Below are 15740 nucleotides of genomic sequence, written 5' to 3' on the forward strand. Positions count from 1 at the left end.
AATTACACTTTGTCCTCTTGAACTTGATTCTTTGTAACCACTTTTGACCCCTAAAATTTAAATATATACACTTTACTTTCTATATTGACTAGTTAAATGTTAATGATAAACTTTCCATTCAAACTGTTGTTAAGACTAGGAGGAGAACACCGCGCGATGCGCGGTGTAATTTTCAGACGTGCCCAGAAATGCGTAGTAGGATTTCATATTATTCCCCATTTCTGCCCAGCGTGCAAATGCAAAAGGAAAATTACTGTACATCAGAAGGTGAAAAAATATTTGCAAATGCTACCAAATATTCTCAACCTTGTGTAATCATGCCTGTTCAGGCAACAGCATGAAATAATACAACTGCAAACTGGAACAATGATGAAGAACATCTCGCAAAACTGCAGGTCTGGTCTGACCATTAGGATTGGACTCACAATCTCATCTTCGAGTATAGTCTATTAATGAGACTCGCCAAATGTCGTGCTCTTCTTCTCCCACCTTTAGTTTAAATACCTAATATTCACAATTCATAAATTGCATCCAATTTAATTGACTATATAAGAATTATATCCGAATTCACAGCAATCATCATAAAAAATAATAATAACTACATAATTTTGGAACAGTTTTGGAAATTACATCTCATTCTAAAACCACCAATGCCACGCTTTTCTCAATTGGAGGCAAGGTCTACAAACTCACCAACAAACTATATTACAACCCTCGGCTAAATTCACAAAGAAGTTCCGAATTACAAATGCTTGTAAAACTCAAGAGGGCAGTCTTGCATGGTTTGTTTGGACATTTTATTGAACACTTGTACGAGATGAAGGTGGCATAACAAAATATGCATGATGAATTGACCAATCTTTCTCAATTTTCATATATATATATATATTTAAGCACTAACATCATTTTCCCCCAAAACTATATAGTTTCAATTTCAACACCAGGCAGTAAAAATAAAAATCTCTTGATCACAAGGTAAAACATCAATGAAAAGAAAGTACCCAAACAAAAAGGAGAAAAAAGAAACTGTTAATAAAATACTGCTTGTGCACCGATAGGAAGACATATTGATCAAGAAATAGTGAGAAGAATAGCTGCAACGTACAAGTGGGTAGAGTATAGCCATAACTCCATAGCTAACTAGAGGAGAAAAAGAATACAGCTAGAATACAAGGGGATCCCAAAAGACAATTATAAAAATACAAACGAATAATCAATAATGCATCTAAAAAAAACAGCAAAAGACTAAAATAAATGTATTCTAATTGCTTTGAATTTCAAAGCATCCCTCACAAATTTAAAAAGTTTTCTTCTACCAAAAGGCTTCAGCTCCATATATTCATCAAATAAAATCTTCCATGTTTGCTATGAGAGACTGCATAGTGACTTCAGTGACTAAGAGCATTAGTACTTTCGCATCTTTTGTCAATAAAAAAAACTTTCATTTAATAGAAACTAATTGTATAAAAGTTTGACAACCTCAACCATTCAGCCATGTACGAACCAAACTACCAATGCAGGTGAAGGATATAGAAAACAAAAAACAATGATCATCTATACGACGCAGGTAATAATTTACTTTATCACCACCAAATCTGACTGAGAAATCCAAATTACCGTGCAAGCATTAGAAAGGGAAGAACACACACCAAGACCTACTTATACACAAAGACAAAGAATCAACGCCTAAAGCCCCACTACCTTCAATAATATTTTGTCTAGGAATATGATCCGGAATTAGACTTCTTATAGCATATCACAAAATAAAAGAGGCGTGCAAGGGAATTTTTTATTGGGGTCGGGAAAGGGGAGAGGAAAAAGAGGAACAAGCTGGGCCAACAGGAATGCTGTAGTTTCAAGTTGAAAATACACAGTTCAAGGACATTCTAGTAATTGTAAACATGTTAATAGTATCATCAAATAAACTATATGTAATTTTCTGGAGTGAAAATTCTAAAGGAGAATTTGAACTCCAATTAGATTTTAGCAATATGTATTGAAACAAAAGGAAAATAATAAAGAAAATTTTACTAAAACCAGCAAAAAAATCCAGTTTGATTAAAAAAAGGCCAGCCTCTAGTCCAAACTCAAATCCGAAAGATTCCATTCATATCTGAGAAACATAAAATTAAGGACACGATCTTTTATCTAAATTATAGCAGATAGGACACAACAAAAAAATATTAAAATTTCACCACGTACTCAAAACAATAGTAAGCATACATCCATGAAAGAAGCAAAAAATTTACTGTTTTTTCAATATAGGAAATAAATCCAATAACATAAACTTGTAGGCAGCCTAGAAGGCAAGAGCTAATTATCATTAAATCACAAGAATTGAGAACTTTATCTTCTTGAAATATTAAAATCTATTTCACCTGGAAGAAGAAACTTAATAGGAGTATTGAGCAGACAAAATCTTCATCATTTGCACCTGCAAAACCAGAAAAATACATTATTAACAAAAATAAATTCATAAAAGAATAGAAAAGAAGAAATTTTGAAAAATAGAAACCAAAGGCTAAGAAATATGCGCATGTCACCATTTAATTTGAGAGCAAGAAGAAAAAACACTAACATCATAACAATCCCGAAATGTTCGGGAACACTTAACTCACATTTCATGTTCAGTCAACCTCTCTTGGTCCTAGCAGTATGCAACAAAATTAGCAAAAGCTACAACAACACATTAAGGATCTTACCAGGAGTGAACAAGGGACATCTTAATTCAAATTTTAGGTTGTCTATGATGTGGCGATTGACATGATGATATGCCCCTTGTATCCAATGCTCTTAGCAATTAAGAACACCTAAGAAAGTGCTTAAAATGTTAAATTTGCACCCAAAAAGAAAGGACTTGGGAAAGTGCAATACTCACAAGTGTGTCCACCGGGAAATTATCTTGTGTAAGATGAAACAATAAGACACATGGCACCTATTTAGCACAAAAGTTTATTAAATCTATCGACAAACACCAGGCCACGTAATTATTTCTTGAAAGGTTTGGATTACAAGCTATATAATAAACTAAGTACTTTTATACCATTACGGTCCATTTTCTCCACAAATTCGAGTTCTATGGACCTTACCAGTGAATACACCAACTTCACAAACACATCTTTGTTCAAAATCCATCAGTTCTAAGAAGAAGAGACATTATCACTTGTAGAGCAGCATGAACCGCATCATTAGTATATGCCTTCTTCTTACCTTTATAGCTTATAATAGTTGACAAAGTATATAACTTTTAGCTATCCACTTGAAAAATAGAGGGACTTGCTTAGGAAAACAAAAAACATATATAACAAAATTAAAGAAAAATACATGGCTGACAGCTGAAATCTAATTAAATTAGACAAAAGGAAAGAGAGATCAAAAGACCCAAATATCCCAATATGCGCACAATAAAATGCAGTATAGCCCTAATCTTCTAGACTCGTGGGAAAGTATCATAACTCCTAAAATCAGATTTTGACATCTTTTTTGTTATTTTGGCTTCAAAAAATTCTGTAAAAAAATTTCACCATTCTAACAGATGAAGAAACTGGAAAGATCAACAAGCAATTAAATTGCAAAATGAACTAACTGTACCCCCTCTCTCTTTCTGGACCCATCACAATCACAAAAAACAACCAGTAAAATCAAAATAACCATCAAGTGATAATTGGAGACTAAAACTATAAGGAAAAAAAATAAAGAATCACAGCCAAGAAAAATATACACAATGATAGAAAAGAAAACCTTAGAAGTCACTTGATTACCATGCACAAGTTTGATTTAGTCAAAGTGAGCATGTCAGTGAAAGCTCAACTGCAAAGGAAAAACAAAAAATTTTAGAGAAAGAAAAATCAACCAATAAGTTTGCTGATATTCTCTTGAGAGCTTTAGCTCATAGAGAGGGCATATAGAAAAAATTGAAAATCAGCAATTAAAACAAACGTGGTCTCCATTGTTGAGAGCACCATAATAATTCTTACAAACTGCAACAACACAATTGAAAAGCAGTAGCTACAAAACATGAACTTTGGTATTTAAGACCACGTTTTCTTTTCCTCTATTTCACAAACTCAAAAATGGAGATTTATACAAACGCTACCTGTTTGTTTTGGTATTTTGCAAATAAACGATGCAGTATGCTGTGCTACTTGAAGTGAATGATTAGGAAATAAGTTGAGGGGAAATTTTGAAAAAATCATAGAAAACTTTTCAGCAAGGAAAGCAGATATTAAGGCATTAAAATCCATTATATTTTCATGAGTTCTTTTAGCCCTGAAGATAAAAACATGAAATCAAACAAAAAGGTAATAACCTTTTTTTGCCACGTTTAATGAGTTCTTCGATCTTAAAGATGAAAACCTGAAATCAAATATAAAGGTAGGAACTACTTTTTGCTACTCATATATAGAGAAAAATATATAGAAACCATAACTGCAAATTAAAAAAGTGGACAAAAAAAATCCTCCAAATATAAACAGCAACAACACCTATAACAATAATAAAAAACTTAAAATAGAGCTCAGGAAAAAAAATAAAAGTAAGCACGGATGCAAAAATTAGAAAACTCACCATGAGGAAAGAGAATGCCGGAGAGAAGAAGGACCAAAAATTTTCTAAAAAGAAAAAGGCACATATCAATTACAAGTTAGAGAAAAACACAAGAAAAGAATAATCACACAACAATAAAGGTAATAGTGTATAGGAAAAAAATCGATAATAAAAAAAGTATTTGTCAGATCTTAAAGACAGAAGGGAAAAATAGCCGACTCTCCAAGATAGAAACAAAATGATCACCAATTAATTTGTAGGAAAAAAACTCAGGTCTACCTTTTTTCTCATAAAATATGAGACAAACAACTGTTGCCTTCCAATCTGCCCAAAAAAAAAGAAAGAAAAAAAATGATTGAGTAACCTGAAGTAATCATAATTTTTCCCTCTTGTATTAAAAAGATAACTCTATTAAATGAAACAGGAAACATCGAACAGTAGAAAGTTGTAAAAAAAAAGAATGCAAAATTTGAATCCCAAGACTGGAGCAAAAGCTAGTGAATTTCTAATATCTGGGCATCCCTAATTTTGATGCAGACCATCCAAATTAAAATTGGGGGTGTAAAGAAGATGTCTTTGGGATGAATATTAGAGCAGATGGGTTCGAGGAATCATGCGCGGAAAAATGAAAAGGGGAAAAAAAAGATTTTTAATATGGTTGAGTAATCTGAAGAAAAAATTATGATTGAGTAACCTGAAGTAAAATAAATGTTTGCTTGTAGAAGAAACTTACCAGCAACATAGCAGCAAGAGGAGCTCTGCAAGACAAAACAAATGCAGAAAATTAAACCAATGCGCGAGAAAAGAAAGAAGCGGATGAATGAGGAAAAATAACAAGGTACTAAGCTGAGTATTTTTGGGGGAAAAAACACAACAAATTGTGACGACCCCACCTCCACCTAAGGCGTACCAAAGGGTTCGGCGGACCGCCTGCCCAGCTCTCGCCAGGACTCACTCACTATCTCAATCGAGTCATGTACACACATCCATGAACCATAAATAACATTCACAATTCAAGCTTATAATTTACATTGATAGAAATCGAGGTACAAAGCCTCAATACACCAAACTAGTTCAAAATGTATACAATCCAAGTACAACATGTTCCATTCGAGGAATAGCGCGAGTACAAGTCAAAAGTCAAAACAATTTCAAGAGCAACTAGACTACGCTAGTCTGTTCACGACTCACGCCTCACTCGTATTCCTGTAAGGAAAACAAATAGCGTGGAATGAGCTAAAAGCCCAGTGAGGTTTCAAATAACAAATTGCCCATTTTAAAAGTATGAATATCCATGTAGCAAGTTAACGGCATCAAAACTCATAAGAGTGGACAATAATATTTCAAGTAGCAAATTTCCAAATGAGCACGTATAAAGTGCTTTTCGATTTTCAAAAGGAACAGCAATCCAATAAGCAATAATCACTTTCAAGTATAAGGATACGGAAGGCTCTCAGGAGCCAAATTTCCATTGCATCTCCAGAGCTTGATCAAGTAACAGTTGACACTCCGTCAACTTTTAAGTAGGTAACCAATCCAGTAGAACACCACTTACACGACTCTCCGTCCACCGTTCACCCCCTACTGGGCCCAAAATCCTCAATAAACACGTGTGGTAATACTCGAGTATACCGTTTAGCCGAGAAGATATCACTCCACTCGACAAAACAAGAGACCCAGGGTTCGTTACCCAATCGACCAAGCCCTTGCCGGCTCGACTCAAGTAACTTGCCGCAGGGTTTCTGGAATTCCAGGAAGTGCGCGCACCATAAACAAGTATATCAAGTCAATTGCAACAATAAACAAGTATATCACGTAAGGGCAAGTGCGATAAAGTACACTCTTGCCCTAACAATTCACGTATATAACATGTACTCATATTGGTCACGTATCAAGTTCAAGTATCTAGTGCAATTCGGTATTTGAAAGCACTCACCAAAAGATATAGTGCTTCAATTATTCACGTTCAATTACACTCCAGGCTTGGAGTCCAGATCTGCGATAAAAATTCCAGTTTGAGAACTTTGAAACACGAGTCGAATTCGAAACGTTAACATTCCATTCATTAAAAATCGACCAATTGAAATTCATTTGAAAGACACTCGCGAAACACTTGCTCGCTTTTCAAATCATAAGGTTTTGTAGCATAAATACTTGGAAATAACACTTGAGTTGAAAGTACATGGAAATACAAGTTTACATTGGCCATTAAGTCTTTTCCTCAAGGTACGAGCTCGACCAAGTCTTAACATATAACACTCAAGAAACATAGTAGCAAAGGTCTTTACTAGTTCAAGTGATAAATACTTAACCTTCACTCAAGTCGCTAATATAGTTTTCTAGTCCTCGAGTAAAAATTCGGGCAGCATGCCCTTTGTGTTTACCTAATTTTCCAGCCTTTTAGGCTTCATTGTTTTTCTCAAACACAACCCAACATTATACATATCAGCAATTCATGTCAAGAGCCGTTCCATAGGCTCACAATATCATAATAACAAGAATCGTATTAAGTACAAGTGCAGAAATTCAATTTAGTTCAAAACAGATTTGACGTACAAATGCGGAAATAACATATCCGAGGCTACGCTTATCGGATTAAAATGAAACCTATGCCGTTTCGAAGCTAAGATACAGAGCTACAATATTCATGAAGGTCACTTAGTCCAGTTTCTAATGTAACTTGGTCAAATTCTCGAATTACTAAACCAGAAACTAATTCGTCGGCTGTTTAAACGCAGAACACTGTAATGAACATAACTCAGTGTACAAAAATCCAATTCAGGTGTTCTTAGAGGAATTTTAAAGCTACTTCAGAACACTACAACTTTCATGAAGAGCACTCAGTCAAATTTTCAATGTAACCTGATCAAATTCCCAACTCATGTAACCTGGTTTCAACTATTCGGCTAATCAGCCGCATTTCACTCACATGACCATATCTCAGTCTACCAAGATCCAATTAAGGTGTTCTTGGAGGCGTTACGAAGCTAAGACAGGGTAATAAAACTTTCATGTTTCGGTGAAAGGCTAAATCTAAACGGATCATAGTGAATAAACTCAATCAAAAGGACTGAACTGTCCACGCGGAATTCTGGAAAGTGACCTAGATCAGCGAGGGTATTTTCGTCTTTTCACAAGCTACGATGCTCCAAATGAGCTGAAATTTTGTGGGCACCTATAAAATACCATTCTGAACAACTTTCATGTTTTGACCAAAGGCCAATTAGGCCTCTAACATAGGGCTACAAAAACGGGCAGAATGGAAGAACAATTTTCCAGATTTCTGGGATTTTCAGTTTTTAATGTAACTTTCCTCAATTTCTTGTTCTAATCACTACCAAAACCCTTTATATAACCTTAATTACAACATATGTGAGTCACACATCAAGTTTGGCAGCAAATCCCCAAAACCCTGATTTGATTATTTCATCCAATAATCATCACAATCACTTGCTCATCTTGAAATCAAGCCAAAACTTAAGCTAAATAACATCTTAACACAAGATTTAAAAGATCAAGGACCATGATCAGATTGAATACCTCAAAAACAAGGCTTGGATGAGTGATAGTTCACTTCCTTTGAAATTTCTTGGTTCCTTAGCTTCCCAAGCTTCCAAACTTGCAATCAATCGGTTTAGATTTCTAGCTTAGCACTTGGTTGGTGTGAATCAAGAAGGAATGTGGTTGCTCAAGCTCTCACTTCTCTCTCTCTCTTGGTCGGCTGGAATGATGCAGAAATGGAAGGAAATGAAGCTAAGTTTGTCTTATAAGAAGATGGAAAGATAAGAATTAATTCTAGCCACAAGTTTGGCTAACACTTGGTTTAATCTCAACCACAAAATTTTCTCTTTCTTCCTTGCATTTGAGCCACACATTCGGTCAAGCTATCATCATGAGGGGGAAGATATTTTGCTCAATTAGTAATGAGCTTATACAGTAAGAAAGTGGTGGTCAAGTGGTGCGTTCAAACGGTAGTGCGCGGGACCCGCCGGTTGGCGCCGTTTTTCTTAAAACTCACATACTAGGGTTTTTACTTCCCATTCACTAACCTTATATCATTGCTACTACTCACATATTATTTCTCACTTAAAAGTCACTTTTAATCTCCAAATTTAATCCTTACTTTGTACCGAAAATTCATCCGGTGAAAAATTGCGAAAACCCTAATTTTACTCCGATCTTAAAACCAAAGGTGAAAACCTACTTTCTAGGTTTATTTACACTTATCGTGGAATAAATGGGGTAGCAAGCCTTAATAAAAATAATAATTTCCAAATAAAGGGACATTTTTAAAATAACATGAGGGATTTTCCAATTCCATAAATTGAATTTAGAGTTTCTATTAAAAGATGAGATATTGAAGGAAACCAGTTAATCACAAGTAAACTAGGGTTTTTTTGATTAAAATTTTAGGGTTTCTAATCTTTTTAAAACAAAATAAGGTTTTAAATCAAACCCAAAGAAATACACTTTAGTATCTTATTTACAAACAATCTCCTAATTTTCGGGGCGTCACACAAATGCCAAGAGAGTAAGTAAAATGAGGTTGGAGCAAGACACTCACCAGCAACAGCAGTTTTGCAAGCTGAAACAAATTGAGAAAATTAGCAACGAGAAAGTCTAGAAAAAGCGAGAGCAAGAGAAGAAGCAAGTTGATAGCCCACCTTTTTTGTGTCGACCGAAAAAGCAACTGGAAAGGATTAGAAGAAAAAATGCAGCAGCTGCACATCTACCACCAATCATGATGGTAAGCCGCCGAGCTCCTGCTATGGCAAGGCAGGCAATGCTAAAAACCACTGTGCAAAGGGAAAGCACCGGATTATCCCTGAAGAGAGCAAGGTGAAAGGCGATTGCAGGCAGGACTCCACAGTGACGGCCATAGCTTTTTTACAAACATGACCCTGATTAAGAAATAGAAAAAGAGGAACCGCAATTAGAGAGAGAGAAAATTGAAATTCAAAGGGTGGGTAATATTGTAAAATAGACGTCCTAACTTGTCCATCAAATGAAAGTAATCGGAAGTGATAGCTGAGGCAGAAAATAGATTCTAAAATCGATGCAAGTAACGGGAAAGTGCAACTTTCCAGGCAAATATACGGAAGAAGTTTTTTCTTGGGAAAAGATTAATAAAGAGGTATTCTTTTATAATAGGTAAAAACGCAGGACAACTAATTAAGTAACTATTAACAATAACAAATAAAATGACAAGGAAAAACCAACAATTAAACAATAACCAATTGCTAATAATCAATTGTAAAAATCGATAATCATTTTGTTCTAGGAGAAAGGTTTTTTTTCTAACAACGGCAAGAAATCGCTAATTAAAGACTATCCATTTGATGGTCAAAACGAAAGGCATTATTAAGTAGCTACTAACAATTAACTGCAAAGTATTGATAAATAGATGCATTTTCGCGAAGGAGAAAAAGGGCAATTTTGTTGTTAACATCATCAAGGAAAAAAACGCAATTTAAAAAACGCAATTAAACGAAACATTTTTTAAATACGATTTACTGCAAGAAATCGCCAATTAAATACGATCTTTTCACCATTATTAAGTAAACATGAACAATAAATTACATAAGGAGATTTAAAAAACCCATTTTTTTAATATAATTCGTTGGATCCCAAAAAAAAAGACCCAAATAACCAACGAACCATTAATCGCAGAAAAAGGCATTTTTTCGATAAAAATAAAAAAAATATTGCATTAACATCTAACAAATCAAAAACAAAACAATTCACCCGAGTATAGCAAAAAAAGAAATCCGTAGGGGAAGAAAAAAAGAAGGACAAATTTCATCACAAGTGACCAATCAAAACTGGCCACATCACTATTTTCATAAACAATTGGGAGGACTACCACCAATCAACCAATCAGAGGAGGACAACTCATCAAATTGGAATCAACTGGAGGACTACCACCAATTGACCAATGGGAGAGCGCCACGTCAGCAATTGAGTTCAATTTGAGGAAATGGCATTCACACATTTAGCTATATATGTTAATAAGTAAACATGAACAATAAATTACATAAGGAGATTTAAAAAACCCATTTTTTTAATATAATTCGTTGGATCCCAAAAAAAAAGACCCAAATAACCAACGAACCATTAATCGCAGAAAAAGGCATTTTTTCGATAAAAATAAAAAAAATATTGCATTAACATCTAACAAATAAAAAACAAAACAATTCACCCGAGTATAGCAAAAAAAGAAATCCGTAGGGGAAGAAAAAAAGAAGGACAAATTTCATCACAAGTGACCAATCAAAACTGGTCACATCACTATTTTCATAAACAATTGGGAGGACTACCACCAATCAACCAATCAGAGGAGGACAACTCATCAAATTGGAATCAACTGGAGGACTACCACCAATTGACCAATGGGAGAGCGCCACGTCAGCAATTGAGTTCAATTTGAGGAAATGGCATTCACACATTTAGCTATATATGTTAATGACGTTAATGTCTATACACAGTGGTTGTTTGAACACAAAGTCACATAATATAAAAATTAAAAAGCTAAAAGATGGCGAAATACTAAATTGAATTGTTCAAGTCATCTAACTGAATAATGCCTGAGGTAGCCCATGTAAATGCTAGAATAATTGAAACAAATGTCATAAGCTGTTTTTCAAAAACTAGTTTTTCAAATACAATAAAAATTTTTAAAAAATACTCTAAAAGATAATCTAAACATTAGTTTAAATTTTTTTAAAATTTTAAAAAATATCTCAAAATATATTCTAGAAACTCTTCTACTTTTAAATATCCCAAAATATAATCTAAAAACTCTGTTAAAGTAAAATTTTTCAAAAACACCCCAAAAAATAGCTAATCCAAACGGATTCTTTTTACTTACAAGGCATAAAATATTTTAATTCTTTGAAAGCAGAAAAAGAATTCTTACACAAAAAAAGGAATTATTATGCAAGCAAATTCCATATGTAAAGCAATTATAATTCTTAATGAATTTTGTTCCGTCCAAACAAAAGATTTGGAATTTTAATTGAATTCCTAATCAATTCTATACATTTACCAAATAAAAGAATGCTGAGGTTTTAAAATTTCAATTCATAGGATAATTGTGATTCTAATTCAATACCAACACTATAGATTATAGAACCAAATGCAGCCTTAGGAACTGTTGACAAAATAAGCACGTACCATACTACAATTATTTATATGTATTAAGAATGAACTTGAGGTAATTTGGTCATCCAAAATATACCTTCAGTTTAATTTCCTTAACAAATTAAGCGTGAGATATAAAGTGTAATACTTAAAATTCACGTGAGCAAAGCGATCTTAGGGTTGAAGTTCGAGGAGGGCGATTAGTCAAATCGAGAGTCAAATCAACCCCATTGCCATTAGTCAAATCAAGCCAATTCAATCAACAGCGAAAATAAAAGAAGAAAATTCGAGACTCCCAATTCCAGAGTCCCAACAACCCAAATGAGTCCAAACGGGCTTTGGTGAGTAGGTAAGGGATGGTTTGGACTTTGGACTTTCCGGCTCTTTGCTCTGCTACGTGCAGGACGACTACTAACCAGTAACCAACCAACTACTCCAACCTCGTGTGCTAAATTTGGAAGGGAGGGGGTAAAAATACGAAAGAAAAAGGAAAAGCGAAAAAGGGCAGAGTTTGGTAGAGGGAGTGTTTAGCCGCCAGTAGCTGACAATGTTAATTCAGAGGACAACATCGGGACCGCCGTCGTCGGAGGTTTGCTTACCTGTGGTGTTCAGCCGGGATCGGACACGTGTGACACTGAGCCAGCTTCATTTCAGAAGCAGCTGTATCATACTCGATAGAAGAACACTGCGGGTGTCAGCTGCGGATCGCGGTAGAAATATTAGCGCCGGCGGTGGAGGCAGCGATGGAATAACTAATATCAATAGCGGCAGCGGCAGTGCGCAAAACACCAAAAACAACAACGATGGCGATACTAGGAAAGGGAGTCCGCCGTCGTCGTCGTCCTCATCCTCCTCCTCCTCCAATTACGTGGTGCCGCTGGACAAGTCTTCCTGCATCACTCGGCCGCTCGCCGAGATCCTCCGAGACCTCAACAAGAGAATTCCAGATAACATCATCAAATCAGCTCCGCATCTGGATCGGGATCATTATCCTACGTTCATCCCCTGGTTGGTGTGCCTGTGCCTGTACCTGCGCTTATTGTCTTGTCGTCTCCCACTCCCTCCCTCCCCTTAAATAAATAAAAACAATAAATTGACTCCGAGTATGAAGTCATTAGTGAATATGAATACTACTGCGTTGCGTTGTCGGTCTGACTGATGCGAGTGTTTTTTTTTTTTTTTTTTTTAATTAAAAATGGTGTCTTCCTGTTTCTTTGCTTTGCTGCTAGGTACCATGCCAACCGCATGTTAAGCTTTTATGCCCCAGGTAATGTCTCACTTCACTACTATGTCCCTCCCCTTTCTGTAGCCAATTAATTTCCTTATCTCTTGCTTTTCTTACACTACTGATTTATCTTTCACTTTTTTCTTTATTAAATTAAAGGTCGGAGAAGTTCGAACCCTTGTGCTTATGTTGTACGGCTCTCCTTTTTTATCACCATAATTTCTCTTTTCATTCATCGTCCCCATTTACATTTCGTCTTTGCGATGGTTGTGAGAAAAAAGAAATTCTTGCTTACCAAATGCCCTTTCTAGTCTGTGCTTGGTTCATATCTTGGCTCTTCAATAGTTCTGCAGATTAGTTATCCTTTCTTTTTTCTTTTCACCTCTTACATTTCCATCACGGACTTCTTCACTTCTTTTGCAGGTTGGTGTGGTGAAATACGCGACGTTATTTTCTCTGAGAATGGAAGTGTTACAGTGGTTTACCGTGTCACCATACGAGGTTCGGATGGTGAGGTATGGCTTGTTCCTTCCCTTTGATGTGGTACACTTTCTAGGGCATCAATCAACTTGCACAAGTAGAGATGTATTGCATCACTTGGTTTCTTCGTTTTTCATTCAGAATAGCTAAAAGCTTAATAGATTTAGGTTCTACTTCCCTAATTGCTTGTCTCTTTCTGTTGTTATGGATGTCCGAGAATGGTTATAGTTTAAAAAGCTTTGCTTCTGTTCATAGTGCGGGCTTCCGTACATAAAGCTCATTAAGAACAAGGAATGGTTATGGGAAGCACCAGTTTAGATGCGCAAACGAATCTTTGTTTTGCCTCTTAAATATCGAAATTCTTTTGCAAATTAGCCTCTTTCACAAGCAATTTCTGCAATTTTAGCTAGCAATTTAGCATGTTCCCATCAAATCTACTCTTGGAAGGCATCGAAACAAAATTATGCAGCAGAGAACTTTTCAGCTGAATTTGAATTTAAAAGTTTTCTGCCAGATAACTAGTGTGAGACTGCATTTATTACAATTGCAGGTTCTCCACTTGGGATACATGGAATGCTTACAAATGTTTTATTCTTGTGCCATCATTCCAATTTATTAGTACACATGATGCCAAGTGTTGAATTGGTTGTCAAGTTGTGGGCTGAGTTGGTAGGAGGGGCTGCCTTAGACTGAACTTTGATGTTGAGGTGCCCAAACTGAATAGATCGATGTTGGAAAGGCTCAATTGATGTTATCCTCTAATTGGCTACTACGTTTTTATGAGCAGTTCATAATATATATGCCCATGTGTGGCCTCCTTGCCATCATAAACAATGTTTGCCCATCAATAGCAGAACTAGATATGTTGCTCTATTGTAATATGCTGAATACGAGGTCTTTAGCTAGATTAGTGTAGGAGGAAGTGCAACACTTTAGAAGGCTATGTTTGTTCTGAAATCTGTTTTTGATCACCTAGTGGGGATTTTCTATCCATTGACATGTCAATTTGAAAAAGTCTAGTGAACAGTCAATGTGGCTTTTCCAGTGTAAAACACCCTTATAGTGGGTTGGGAAGTATTTTTTTTCTTCCTAAGATATGGAAACCTATTGTAATGCATACAAGAGGATTTCCAAAACTTAATAGTGGTAGTACATATAGCCACCTCGATGTTAATAATTGTCTGGATTTCAGAAGATCTCCTAGATGTCTCAGGCGTTCAGTTCATGTTAAGCTCAGTATGATGGTTGACCATGTCCATCCTCTTTTGTGTATCTATTTAATTACTTTCCCTGCTGTGCAAGCCCCCTGAGGTTAAGGGTGGGCAATCGCCCCACCCCCCATCCACCCTTCCAACCTGGCTATCCAACTAGGCTACTACACGTTAGCTTGGCCTGTGGAGTACTTGTGACCATTGGTTGGATTTAGACACTTCAGAGAGAAGTTTTGTATCTTGGTTGCTAAATTTGTTTTAGCATGTGTTGTAAGTATATACTATTTTGCTCCAATATTTTTGTTTGAAGTGCATATTTCCTCCTACAATTTGTGCAGGCACACCGGGAATCAACCGGGACTGTGTCATCCAGCAATGGCCAGGTTGTAGATCTTGTAGCTGCAGCAGAGGAAATCGCATTTTGCCGAGCATGTGCTCGATTTGGACTAGGCTTATATCTCTATCATGATTAATAGCCTAGTCACAGAAGTTGTTATTGAGAACATGTTTCAATGTTGTTTGTACATGTTATCTTGAAATACGGCACATATATCTTTTTCCTCGTGTCGTCAATAGAGATATTGGCACAGGGTGGCTATGAATTGCTCTATATTGACTAAGTGGTGGTTGTGAATTTGGGAATGTTGAATTTGGAGATAATAGTACCCTTCCCCTTTCCTGTTTTCACCTTGTCTCTCGTCACCTGTGTGAGTTCGCCATTTCTTCATAAAATAGGAAAGGCAGGGAAAACTGTAATTGCAGATGTAGTTAAATAGGCTTCCTGGTAGAAACAATTGCAATTAATCAGCTTGAAATTATAGCATATATCTGTCATGTTTATATATGTTGTTTTGGAGAAACGTGTTTATATGGTGCTTTGATAGTGAGGTCACAGCACGCAAATGTGGAGGTAAAAGTAGTGATGGTATTTGCAACCTGGATGGTGATTCACAATTCAAATGGTAAACTGGGCAGACGTGAACTTCGAAATCCTACACCGAATGGTCAAATCACGGTTGGTAAACTAAAGGGCACATATGCAAAGAGTTAGTAGGTTAAAGGTATCCTAGTTACCAGGATTTAGGATGTCGAAGGTCACTTAGGGTACTAAGCATTTGTTTTGAGATTGTTGCATTAGC

At 35.8% G+C, this 15740-nt stretch overlaps 1 protein-coding gene and 2 long non-coding RNA genes across 4 annotated transcripts; 1 reads left to right on the forward strand and 2 right to left on the reverse strand.

The window, feature by feature from the left end:
• Nucleotides 1-268: 268 nt before the first annotated feature.
• Nucleotides 269-5432, reverse strand: LOC113717687 (uncharacterized). Of its 2 annotated transcripts, XR_003454480.2 has the most exons (7): nt 5279-5432; nt 4825-4869; nt 4567-4610; nt 3762-3810; nt 2703-2810; nt 2379-2434; nt 269-504 (listed from the first exon to the last, which is right to left on the reverse strand). It is a non-coding gene; the product is annotated as an uncharacterized lncRNA (long non-coding RNA). The 2 variants fall into 2 exon arrangements; XR_011825039.1 differs by lacking the exon at nt 2703-2810.
• A 173-nt stretch (nt 5433-5605) lies between these two features.
• LOC140021063 (uncharacterized) lies at nt 5606-8276 on the reverse strand. The gene is made up of 3 exons (XR_011825040.1): nt 8086-8276; nt 6482-6541; nt 5606-5751 (listed from the first exon to the last, which is right to left on the reverse strand). It is a non-coding gene; the product is annotated as an uncharacterized lncRNA (long non-coding RNA).
• A 3697-nt stretch (nt 8277-11973) lies between these two features.
• LOC113719555 (DNA repair RAD52-like protein 2, chloroplastic) lies at nt 11974-15288 on the forward strand. The gene is made up of 4 exons (XM_027244780.2): nt 11974-12693; nt 12915-12952; nt 13334-13425; nt 14940-15288. Exons 1-4 carry the CDS (start codon nt 12233-12235, stop codon nt 15072-15074), a joined length of 726 nt encoding a protein of 241 aa, XP_027100581.1. The 5' UTR covers nt 11974-12232; the 3' UTR covers nt 15075-15288.
• The last annotated feature ends 452 nt before the right edge of the window (nt 15289-15740 follow it).

This window comes from Coffea arabica, chromosome 11e (assembly GCF_036785885.1).
Source record: "Coffea arabica cultivar ET-39 chromosome 11e, Coffea Arabica ET-39 HiFi, whole genome shotgun sequence".
NCBI lineage: Eukaryota > Viridiplantae > Streptophyta > Magnoliopsida > Gentianales > Rubiaceae > Coffea > Coffea arabica.

What these genes read in the sequence shown, in the direction of transcription:
- LOC113719555 (XM_027244780.2), top strand. Translation starts at nt 12,233, where the DNA reads ATGTTAATTCAGAGGACAACATCGGGACCGCCGTCGTCGGAGGTTTGC. An exon ending in GTTAAGCTTTTATGCCCCAG is followed by an intron (nt 12,953 to 13,333) that starts GTAATGTCTCAC and finishes CTTCTTTTGCAG; the next exon opens with GTTGGTGTGGTGAAATACGC. An exon ending in TACGAGGTTCGGATGGTGAG is followed by an intron (nt 13,426 to 14,939) that starts GTATGGCTTGTT and finishes CAATTTGTGCAG; the next exon opens with GCACACCGGGAATCAACCGG.